Source organism: Capsicum annuum, chromosome 4, assembly GCF_002878395.1.
Source record: "Capsicum annuum cultivar UCD-10X-F1 chromosome 4, UCD10Xv1.1, whole genome shotgun sequence".
In the NCBI taxonomy this organism is placed as follows: Eukaryota; Viridiplantae; Streptophyta; class Magnoliopsida; order Solanales; family Solanaceae; genus Capsicum; species Capsicum annuum.
In genome coordinates this window covers 215,331,421-215,343,972 of record NC_061114.1, presented here as the reverse complement: position 1 = coordinate 215,343,972, position 12,552 = coordinate 215,331,421, and the positions used below count along the sequence as shown (strand labels likewise).

At 35.9% G+C, this 12,552-nt stretch overlaps 1 protein-coding gene and 1 pseudogene across 1 annotated transcript; one reads left to right on the top strand and one right to left on the bottom strand.

The window, feature by feature from the left end:
- Positions 1-2,314: 2,314 nt before the first annotated feature.
- On the bottom strand, positions 2,315-4,344 carry LOC107868664 (annotated as a pseudogene).
- LOC107867374 (argininosuccinate lyase, chloroplastic) lies at positions 2,552-12,532 on the top strand. Its single transcript, XM_016713570.2, has 7 exons — positions 2,552-5,217; positions 8,650-8,913; positions 9,124-9,240; positions 10,206-10,354; positions 11,006-11,297; positions 11,578-11,742; positions 12,022-12,532. Exons 1-7 carry the CDS (start codon positions 4,885-4,887, stop codon positions 12,277-12,279), a joined length of 1,578 nt encoding a protein of 525 aa, XP_016569056.1. The 5' UTR covers positions 2,552-4,884; the 3' UTR covers positions 12,280-12,532.
- Positions 12,533-12,552: the final 20 nt, after the last annotated feature.

Sequence of the window (12,552 nt, the reverse complement as noted above, 5' to 3'; positions counted from 1 at the left end):
TTGAGAAAGTATTTATATGGAATTAAGCAGGCACCTAAGCAGTGGTATGAAAAATTTAATTTCACATTAATAGATAATGGCTTTGTTGTTAATTCATTTGATGCCTGTATTCATTCTAAAATAATAGGATTAGACTGTGTGATTATATGTTTATATGTGGATGATATGTTAATCTTTGGCCCTAATGTGAATGTTGTAAGTGAGACTAAGAAATTTTTATTTTCTAAATTTGAAATGAAAGACCTTGGAGAAGCTGATATGATTTTAGGAATAAAAATCAAAAGAACTGTTAATAGTTTCTCTTTCAGTCTCATTATAATGAAGAAATGTTGAAAAGGTTTGATTGTTTTTATGTAGTTTCAGTGAGAACTCCTTATGATCCTAGCATACACTTGAAAAGGAATAAAGATTTCAGTATTTCTCAAACTTAATATGCTAAAATAATTGGGAGTGTAATATTTTTCATGAACTATACTCGGCCTGATATAGCATATGTTGTTAGTAGATTGAGTAGATATACTCATAATCCCAGTAGTGAACATTGGCATGCTCTTCATCGCTTGTTAAGGTACTTGAGAGGTACTATAGATTGGTGTTTGCATTTTAATAAATTTCCTATTGTTTTAGAAGGTTTTTATGATGCAAATTGGGTGACTGACAATGATGAAGTTAGCTCGACCAGTGGCTATGTGTTTACTTTGGGTGCAGGGGCTATTTCGTGGAAGTCTTCAAAGCAAACTTGTATTGCACGTTCTACCATGGAATTTGAATTCATTGCTCTCGAGTTGGCAAGTTGAGTGGCTGAGAAATCTTTTGATAGATGTGTCTTTATGGGGAAGACAAATGTCACCAGTCTCTTTCCATTATGACTCACAGGCGGCAATTGGAATTGCTAAAAATAGTGTATACAATGGTAAAAAGAGACATATTTGCATCAGACATGGTAGAGTTAAACAATTGTTGAAACATGGTGTTATTTTCTTGGAATATGTAAGATCCGAAAGAAATTTGGCGGATCCTATGACCAAGGGTTTGACAAGGAAAATGATCCTTGAATCGTCGAGGGGATGGGGCTAAAGCCCATGGATTGAGGTAATATGGTGGATACCCATTTGCGGTCAAACGAGGCCATATAGGCCTTCATTAAAAACTACATATCTTATCCCTATGGCGTGAGGTAGTGTATTATAAGGTTGAGTTTATTTTTTGCTCTTAATAATCCATAGCACTAAGGTGGTCTATGAGATAGACTTGATGGATCACCTACGTGAGGGTAAAAAGTTGGCCATCTTTTTATGAAAGACTTGGATTATCTTTCTAGAGCACTCATGAGACCCAAGGTTTGTGTGCATGACCATAAAAAGCACTTTGTAGTATCGCGAAGACTGCTTAAAATCAAGGATATGGTATGTGTTGTGGGGTCTCAACTTATATCCATCTAGTTCAAGAGTACTTCACTTTTTGGATATTTGTTGTTGCCTCATATCACTGCGTGTCAATTCAAATCGAAAGATATTGACACTTAAATACATGTTCCTTCCTTTTGCCCAGAATTTATTCATATTCTTTATCTTTGCATTAGTGAGGGATTGTGGAGATTAATGCTTCTTAAAGCATAGAGTTAATGCTTCTTAAAGCATTTTGGTGTAATGCAATGAACAAAGAAATGTGTTTCCAACAAAATGAACCTACATATCCGCTCCAAATGAAAAAACAAGTATCAGTAACAATTGATTTTATTTTACTTAGAGTTAATGGTTCTTTAATACCATTAAGTTTCATTAATAAACTCCACTTTCTAATCCTATATAAAGGTTGTCTTTGGAGAAGATATACACACCACAATAAAAAAAGAAACCACCTTCCTCCTTTCCTCTTCCTTTTGAATTGTTTTGGGCAACCTCCAAACTTCCAGCCACGACTGCACGTGTTTGGAAGTAGCTGCGGAACCTTGGGGAGCGACCGGCTAGAAGAATTTGCACTAGAGTCGGGCCGAAATCGCTTTCAAGGCAGTAGCTTGCCACGATACAATTTTTATGACTATTATCTTGCTATTATTAATTCCAGTTTCATATCAATATTGTAGCATTTTTTCCTACAAATCAAACTCTGGTGAACTGAAGCCCGTCGGAAGATTGAGATGATGGATTTTATAATAATCTCCAGAATCACAACTGGAGCGTAGTATAATTATGTTGTGTTCAAAAAGGATGACTTGCTCCCAAAAGGGAATCTATTGAATTTCTCCGAATCGTTTGGACATAGGTGTGATGATTTACTTCACAGCCAAGGTCTCTTGCCCAAAAGTCCAGGATGCCCAAGTTGCAAAAGCATTATTCAATTGACTGTAACAGATGATAGTACTCTAATGCTTACATAACAGCAGGAACTTAGGACTCGTTTGTCCATAAAAGATGCCAAATCCAACTTGAAGTTTGGCCTTTTTCCCTACTCACTGTATTCAAGTACATTCATACATATAAACAATATTCAAAATATTCTTTGCAGAAAGTATAGCCAAACACAACTCCATCTTCAGCTCCAACTCCGTAAATTCCAAATAAAGTGAAGAATATTTGGAATTTGTGGTCAAATGCCTACTTAAAAAGTAGCTACTACTTCAGTTGAACATATTCACGGGGTGGAACTCTTGAGAAGTTTGAGATCCTTGACCCCGACTAAAAAAGTGTGAATATGTCGATTTATCTCAACTGAACTTTTGCCAGGAATCTTTTCCGCTTCCAATTCGTCCAACAAAAATGTCAACCTAGCTACATCGTCCCACCTTCCAGCTTCAGCATAGATATTTTTCATGAGTATGTAGAAAGGAACTGTCTGGGGATTGAAATCAAATACCAATCTGCTACATATTCTGCCATCTCAAGATTGCCATGAATTTTGCAAGCACCAAGCAAAGCTCCCCAAACATTTGCATCAGGCTCAATGGGCATGTTCTCTATAAATTCATAAGCCTCAAGAAGTTGGCCTGCTCTTCCTAGAAGATCCACCATACAAGCACATTGCTCCATCCCTGGCACTATCGAGTATTCTGTTCTCATGCTCTCAAAGTGCTTCCTGCCTTCCTCTACAAGACCTGAATGTCGACAAGTTGTTAGTACAGCAGTGAAGGTGAAGCTATTAGGTTGGATTCCTTCTTCTTTCATCCTTGAAAAGAACTCAACAGCATCTCTCCCACGACCATGTGAGGCACAAGCCCCTATAATTGATGACCAGGAAACGACAGTTCTATTAGGCAACCTGTAAAAAACATCTCTAGCTGATTCTATACTCTCACATTTTGCATACATATCGATAAGCGCATTAGTGAGTGAAACATTGCATTCCAAACCTTTGCTTTTGACAAGCTCATGAACCCATTTTTCAGTATCAAGTGCCCCCAACCTGGCAAAAGCTGAAATAACAGTAACTACTGTAATATAATCGAACTCAACCCCTTCATCTAGCATTCTGTGAAATAGCTTTATTGCGGAGGAACCAACATCATTTTGCTCGTACGCAGTAATTATTGCATTCCATGAAACCACACTATGCTCCTTCATTTGATCGAACAAAGACCAGGCAACATCAAGAAGTCCACACTTCCCATAGAATGCAATCAAAGCATTAACTAATGAACATCTTTTTGCACCACTAGCTTAATACTATACCCATGAATCAACATGTTCCCAAATCCAAACACTCCAACCGCGCACAAGCAGGAAGTATACTCACCAAAGTAACACCATTAAGCAGAGCACCCGAATTAACCATTTTGAAAAAAAAATTCTAATCCCTTCTCATGAATTCCATTTTGCACATACCCCGCAATCATAGCAGTCCAAGAAACTACATTCCTCACCCTCATTTGATCAAACACCAACTCCGAATCCAAAGTCTCTCCGCTCTGCGCATACATACTAATCAAAGAACTCTGCACAAACACATCAGATTCAAACCCATGCTTAACCACACTACAATGTACTTCTCTACCTTCCCTCAAAGCAGACAACAAAGAGCAAGAACGAAGCACAAAAGGAAACGTATAATTATCCACTAAAACTCCCTTAAAGTTCAAATCTTTGTAAATAATTATAGATTCTTGGCAAGGACCCTTAATAAAATACCCCCTAATCAAGATGTTCCAAACAAAAACATCTCTTTGAGACATTTGATCAAACAGTTTACGTGCATATTCATAGCGGGTGACAAAGAAGAAGCTAAAGATGCAATCTTTGTGTATATTGTGAGGTTTTTGTGGTAACCAGTTGTTAAGAGGATAGTGTGTAACTGTTTGAGGAATGTTAGGGAATTGCAAGAGGTTAAAAGGGAGGTGAAATGGAGGAATTTTTACATAAAATAATAAGTGTATATTTGCACTTGTGTATATTTTTATACACATCAATCTTAAAGCAAAAAAATATACGAGGTTTTAATGATTAATTTGACCATTAAATCTCTTTTATTTGCATTACATTTGTGAATTGACCTCTTAAAAAAGCAGACACCAAAAAAGCTTTATTACATGACCCCTCCTTAAACTTATAAAGTTCCATTTGAACACTTCGACTAAGCTCTGTTACAACATCAATTTTTAATAAAATATTTTAGTTGACACTATTCGTTTAATTTTTCCTTTTCGTATCTTCTCATTTCTCCAGTAGTTCAATAATATAATCATATAAAATTAATAAATATAAATACAAATTATATACTAGTAAGAAATTTTATTTTTTTCATATTAAGATATGAAAAATTATATCTTAAAATATCAGGCAATATCTAGATGGTCCAACTCCTCAAGTGAAACGTGACAAAATTGTATAAGATTTAGCCCTTGTAACAGAGAACTTCATCTTCCACACTCAACACACTGTTTGGCCGTCAATGGAATCATCACTGTTACTCTCTTCCTCAAACCCCTCTTCTTCTTCCTTCACAACTTCCCCCATTTTCTCTCCATCCAAACACGCCCTCATTCCTAAACCCCAAAACCTCTTCTTCAACTCCACTGCTCGGATAGCATTGCTCACCTGCGCAGCCCAACAGATGAACTCATCACCACTTTCTACAAAGGAGGTGAAGTTATGGGGTGGGCGTTTTGAAGAGAGTGTTAGTGATGCTGTTGAGAAGTTTACTGAGTCCATTTCGTTTGATAAAGCTTTGTATAAACAGGATATTATGGGCAGTAAAGCTCATGCCTCAATGCTTGCTAAACAGGTTGTTTTTTATGTTTTTTTCTTTCTGTAGGTGTTGCCAAGATTGAATCTTTTTTGGTCCAAGTTGATTAATTTTTGGATTAAGGGTTAAAAAAATTGCACCTAAAGTATCTTAGTTTATTGAGTTTACCTGAATCATGGTGATATTATGGATAGTAAAGACCATGCTTCAGTGCTGGCTAAACAAGTTGGTTTTTATGTTTTTTTCTGTTTGTGAGTGTTGCCAAGATTGAATCTTTTTTTGTCCAAGTTGATTAATTTTTGGATTAAGGCTAAAAAATGCACCTAAAGTATCTCAGTTTGTTGAGTTTCCTACCTGAAAAAGTGAATAGTTGATGGTTGAGGTGTGTTTTGACAAATATTCATGGTACTTTAGATAGTAAACTCATAAACCTGGTAGTTAAAATATGGATAGCAAAGCTCATGCCTCCATGCTTGCAAAACAGATTAATTTCTATGTTTTAGTTTCTGGGTATTGCCATGATTGTATTCTCTTTTGTCCAAGTTGATTAGTTTTTGAGTTAAAGGTCAAAAACAAGCTTAAAGTATCTCCATTTTTCGAGTTTCATACTGAGTTTTCTGCTTGAAGATGGTGATATTTTAGGTAGGAATAGTTGATAGTTTAGGTGTGTTTGGATAGATAAATAGTCGTGCTAGTTCATATAGTAAACTCACACACCTGGGTAGTTCGGGTATGCAACTCAAAAAAAGGGTACTTTAGGTTAGTTTTGACCCTTCACTTTTAGTTTTTTGATAGTGTAGGGATTTACTTTATAATTAATCTGGGGTTTTCATCTAATTACCTGTCACGACCCGAACCTAGACCCAAGACGTAACAACCATTAATGGCCCGAGAGAACCACTTAGCTTACATCAGGAGCATTCATCCACATGTGCGAAAGAAACGTTTAAATAACATGAGTAATAGACTGAAGAATAAAAACCTATTTATCTTTATAGACTGACAAAAAGTCTTAAAAATCATGATTGAGGAAATTTCAAAAGCCATATGAATAAAACTGAACATAACTGAATATGATATTTACTACTGTATGCAAAGCCTCTAAACATATGAATCAATGTCAATAGGAAACAAGACCCCGAAGTAGTTAGTAAAAGTATAAGCTATGCTTTCCGAAAAGATGGAGGGCTCACCAACAACTGATTTGATTGGACCTAGTAATCCATGGAATTACAAGTGTATGTCTCAGAACCTGCATTATAAAACAATGCAGCGTCCAAGACGATCAATACGTGGAATGTATTGGTATGCAAAATCACATAAGAAAGTAATAAAGCATGAAAATACAAAGATGATAAGTACAATTAAAAACATGATAAGGTGAAAAGGGACAAGAGCATAAACTGAAAAATAATTGGTAAAGTAAAATAAATTAATCCCTTTAGTTATTTGTGGGAGAAAGTAGTGAACCGTCATAAATCACCATGTGAGCGCATAGAGTCTGATCTCGACCCGATCAGTTAAGCCATCCTATACCTTGCCGGGCACAGGACATGACATGACATAATTTGCTAGCAAGTATCCATGGTTAACCCCTTTTCGGGACACATGGAAAAAAAAGAGTCATTCGACTTGCAGAATAATCTCTATCCTATGTTGGCAAAACATAGTTTCGGGCATTTGTGGTTTGAACCTATGCCTTCACGGTCAGCTAACTAACTCTCTTATGCTCATGATGTTATCTTTATGAATTCATGTTCAGAGATTAGCCTTATCAGGCTCATGAAGTTCTGTTTTTAGTCTTTCTTGACTAGTATTCATAAGTTAGCTGCTTTAGGCACATGTCTCGAGTTAACCACTTTAGGCTCATGAATTCTGAATTAGCCATTTTAGGCTCATACTTGATAAGTTACATCGTTCATTGATGTTATTGGAGACTCATGGAAAGTAGTATCATAATACATGTTGTCATGGTTCATAAGATCTAGATTCTTATAACTTTATGAAGAATGAGATTTTGGATGTGTTCGTGCCACTTTTAGCATAGCTTAAGATTATGGAGATTATATATGATACCATGAGGATATTCTTGAAGAAATTTCATAATGTTAGAAGTCCTGCGGACCATATTATCATGTCAGTTCTAAAAAAAAGATTTCATAACATAATGAAAATTTTGGAGATTTTGAAAGATTCAAGTCATTTTAGCATAGTTAAATGTTTCATAGTATGATGGGAATCATGTAGTAACTTCAAAGGGTACTTTTTTTTTAGCATAACCAATATTGAAGAGACTCTAGTAATCATGGCAAAAATTCAGATCATTCAATCAATAAATATCAAAGTTCAAGAATTTTGTAGAATACATGATTTCATAAGTCATAAGATCTCCCAACACACTGATAAAGTTCTTGAAGAACAAATAGTACTAATCTCTTCGGCAAACCAAGGAATGAAGTAGTAAATCAGAAAATACAAAATACGTGAGAAAATCGTAGAGAAGCAATGCTGAATTTATAATTTATATGAGGATTGAGATCATATTTAGGGAAAATTGGGTGATAAGGAGTTTACTCAAAGACATCTCAAGAACCCTACTTGTGAATTTTGATTGGGAAATAGGATTACGGGAATTTACTCAATCCTAATCTATCTTGTAACAACTTGAATTGGAGAACACGAAACCCAAAGAATTACAAAGTAGTAGTAGTCTTGCATACCTCAATACAATAGACAAACTAGTGACTGGAAGAAGAAGGGTTGGGCTTGATTCTTGAAGCAATTATCTTGTATTCTTGAGATTTTGTGTTGAGAGGATGGATGAAGTTATCTTTTGGAAGGAAAAGAAAAGAAACGTTCTACTGGAAAGAGCAAAAAAAAAAAAAAAAACGTAATAAATTGTAGAATAGAAAGGGGTTTTAATTAATTGGGATAAGGTAAAAGGAAAAGGACAAAATTGCCCTTGAAGGACTTTGCAGGCCAATGAGCTCACTTATACGGTCATAATACCTCAAATTACAACTATGACTTAAACATAAAGGGTGAGGTTTTACATTACCAATGATCAACACTAGCTATTTAAAGTACTATGTACTCCCTCTATTTCAGTTTATTTGTCTAGTTTTGACTTAGCACGGAGTTTAAGAAAGTAGAGAAGACGGATGAATCTTGTGGTTTTAAACTAAAAATAATAAAATCTACCAAAATGTGTTTTAATCTTGTGGTGTTAAACATGTCATGCGGAAAGTTGAAATTAAATAGTTATCGAGAAGGGAAAGAAGCATTTTTTTTTTAAACAGACTAAAAAGGAAAGTAAGACAAACAAATTGAAACAGAGGGGTTATTGCTTTTTCTGTATTATCTTTTGGGTCCTTTTTTTTAATAGGGACTCAGGGGATAAAATGTTTTATTTTATTCCAAGGAGGAAAAAAGGGTGTTTCCAATGTATGTGAATTTTTGCTTATGTTGCAGGGGTTGATGGGTGATAGTGATAGAGACACTATCATAAAAGGTCTCGAAGAGATAGAGAGGCAAATTGAGGCAGGCCAATTCATATGGAGGACGGATAGAGAGGATGTGCATATGAACATTGAAGCAGCGCTTACTGATTTGGTTGGTGAACCTGCCAAAAAGCTTCACACTGCTCGGAGTAGAAACGATCAAGTTGCAACTGACTTTCGCTTGTGGTGTCGTGATGCTATTGACACAATCATTTCACACATTAAGAATCTTCAGGTCATTTGCTTTTGATTCGTGTTCGTATTGTTTGGAGGTCCAACTAGAACATTATTAAGTTCAACATAATAGCCACTTGTTTTCTTTATATGATCAGCAAACATGAGTTGATTTTCATATTACGAAAAGAAATTGTGACTTCGGAGCAATGTGGATCAACTTGTCTGTTGCTTAAAGGTTTTCATGTGTTTGTTGAAACATAACCTGCAGATTGCATTGATTGAACTAGCTCTCCAAAATGAGGGTCTTATTGTTCCTGGATACACTCATCTGCAAAGGGCCCAACCTGTTCTGTTGCAACACCTTCTCTTAGCATATGTTGAACAGGTTAGTAGAATTAACACATCGTTTTATTTATTTATTTTACAATGGTGGTGTCTATTCTACTGGGTACCTGCTACCTTCCTCCAACACTTATACATCATTGTATTAGTATATGAAGCCTGAAGACGTGAAGATCACTTGAAACACTTGTTTATGCATCAAAAGAGAAGGGAAAGATAGCTATTTCTTGTGACAAGTGGAGCCTCAGATAATACCACAAGATTTTACGTCCCTTTTCCTTGAAATTCCATGTCTTTTTACCTTAATGACTTCTAGTATGTTAATTAGTTAAAATTTGTCCATTTGAATCTGCTTACTAACGGGGTATTAGATCTTTCAAGAGAACATTTTGTAATGACTATTCCAGATGGCCATTTTCTCATATTTGTCTGTTGAAGGACTCTTTGCTCTATTTGCAAGTGCACCGGTAACTTGCTTGTTACATTGAGATCCTCAACATAATTGCACACTATAATTTCTGTGAAAAGAGTATCTGGTTTTCTCTTGATGATGTTGTGCATATTGTTTCAACCACTGTTTATTTATTGTCCCACCTGTTTCCTTTTGTTTGAATATTTAAAAAGAACTTTGCTTTCTCATCCTAAGGAGAATATCATTAACTACCAAGTGAGACAAATATACTGATAGTATATGTCACTCGTTTCTGCACTTGCATTATCTTTTTATTATAGTATATGTCACTCGTTTCTGCACTTGCATTGTCTTTTTATTATAGTATATGTCACTCGTTTCTGCACTTGCATTATCTTTTTATTTTAGTATATGTCACTCGTTTCTGCACTTGCTTTATCTTTTTATCATTTTATCATCTAGCGAACAGGTTCTTCTTCGCTTTGGATCCCAATCTGTCCCCTTTCTGCTAGTTCAACAACTTCATTGAGCTGCGCTGGAACTTAAGAATATTAATCCTACATAGTGCTGACGACCAAAGAATAATTTCTTTGCAGCTTGAGCGTGATGCTGGTCGCTTATTAGATTGTAGAGAAAGGGTGAATTTCTGCCCTCTAGGTGCATGTGCATTAGCTGGCACTGGCCTTCCCATTGATAGGTTTATGACTTCTGATGCATTGGGATTCACTGCCCCAATGAAGAACAGGTACGAGTGTATGATTTATTGCATCTAATTATATGCTTAATATCAATAGAACTTGCAACCTTTATTGAACTTCTAATTATAGTTACAAATGTATTGTGTTTTCATTCTCTTTCCTTTTCTTCAGAAAGTGTTGTGAGGAGAAGGTGTATTGTGCTACATCTTGTTTTTAGGGAATCAAGATAAACTTGATAGAACCCTTTTCTTTTGGTAATTAACCAACTTTTGTATTAATCACCATGAAGAGAATTACAAAACCATACGGTAGCCTAGCTGATAGAAACATATTGCCACCAAATGTGGCCCTGATAAGCTAAAGTCTCGTGCTAATTGACGTCAATAAACTAATAATTTATGGTAAAACCTAGTGTATTCCCTTAATATTATTTGGAAGAAGTATGCTATTTTGCTTCTAGTTTCAGTTTTTAAAAGAATTATTTGGAAGAGAAGCCCTTAATGTTAGTCTTGTCTCATGCTTCTGTTATAGTCATTGCTTTTACCCTCTGATATCCTGTATGTCCTTGGACTTTGTTTAGTAGACTTGACATAGTACTAGCACTTTCTGTGTGGTGGTTAATCTGCATTTGCATTAGTTTCTTTCTGGAAATTATATATGGCTTTTTCAATCGTGGTGACAATGTTTATGTGCAATAGCATTGATGCAGTTTCCGATCGAGATTTTGTGCTTGAGTTACTCTCTGCTAATTCCATCACTGCCGTTCATCTCTCTCGCCTGGGTGAAGAATGGGTATTGTGGGCATCTGAAGAATTTGGCTTCTTGACCCCTAGTGATAAAGTTTCCACTGGAAGCAGTATAATGCCCCAGAAGAAGAATCCAGATCCAATGGAACTTGTTCGCGGAAAATCTGCTAGAGTTATAGGGGACTTAGTTTCACTTCTTGTGTTGTGCAAGGGACTTCCTCACGCTTACAACCGAGATTTGCAGGTAAAGTACTTTACTGGAAGGCCTTTTATATCAACAATAGCCTTAGCCTAAATGCTCTTAAAAAGATTCTTTTTCAGTTAATTCATTTCCTTCTTAGGAAGTTCCTATTATACCATGTCTTCCCTCTGCACACGCATATGTACATTTTCAGTAACTGCTCAACAGCAAGGCAGCCATCCAGTTAGTTCTGTTATATTTTCATTGTTCACCATCTTAATCAACATTTTGTGTTCCTGCATAATTGTAACTCGTATATTTTACCTCTTTTTCTATTACATAGGAAGATAAGGAGCCTGTATTTGACAGTGTCAAGGCAATAGTTGGGATGCTCGAGGTCTCAGCTGATTTTGCGCAGAATGTTTCTTTTAACCGAGAGAGGATAAAAAAGGCTCTACCAGCTGGTCATCTTGATGCCACTACACTTGCGGATTACCTTGTGAAAAAGGCAAGTGATTTCCTATTCCAAGGATCCTCGACTTGTACTGGCCCTACGACATAAGAGAAAACTTTTGCCAAATTTTTGTAGTGAACTGATTAATTGCCTTTTGGAATCCCAGAGGTCCAGAACCTTCACAAATATAGTACACACCTTTGGGTTGACTAATGAACTTGTTACTCAGTAGAAACTCTTGTTCATTCCAAGTTTTTTGCACTTTTAAGAACAAAATCCATCTAATTAGCTCTTATGTCTTAATAATGATGCCATTGTGATATTTTCCTGCAGGGAATACCTTTCAGAACTTCTCATGATATAGTTGGGAGGTCTGTCGCATTGTGTGTTTCCAGAAACTGCGAGATTCAAGACCTTAGCCTTGATGAGTTGAACAGTCTACATCCAATATTTGACAAGGATGTCTACGAATACCTTGGGGTTGAAAATTCAATAAAGAAATTCAGGTCATATGGCTCCACAGGTTCAGAATGTGTTGCAGCTCAGCTTGATTACTGGATTAGTAAGTTTGGTATCAACAAAGAGAGGTAATTGTGTAGAGAATGATCCACAGTAGAAAATTCTATGGTTCGTCATACAGCTCTGTAAGAATTTGGATGCTTCAGCAGAAGAGGGATTATGTTGCTAGCTACTTTTCCGCTAACAGAATTTTGTGATCTCCTTAGGGACGTATTCATGTGATCACTTCCATTTGAAATTCTTGTAATTGAGAGCAATCAAGAAATTGATATTTTTGTGGTAAATTGAATAAAGACTGAAATGGGGCTTGTGTTTGACAACCAAAGTAGACTTTTGTTGTGATAT

Excerpts from the sequence above, each read along its gene's own strand:
- LOC107867374 (XM_016713570.2), top strand. The coding sequence starts at position 4,885 with ATGGAATCATCACTGTTACTCTCTTCCTCAAACCCCTCTTCTTCTTCC. Across the intron at positions 9,241-10,205 it reads TCTTAGCATATGTTGAACAG|CTTGAGCGTGATGCTGGTCG; the intron begins GTTAGTAGAATT and ends ATTTCTTTGCAG. Across the intron at positions 11,743-12,021 it reads CGGATTACCTTGTGAAAAAG|GGAATACCTTTCAGAACTTC; the intron begins GCAAGTGATTTC and ends ATTTTCCTGCAG.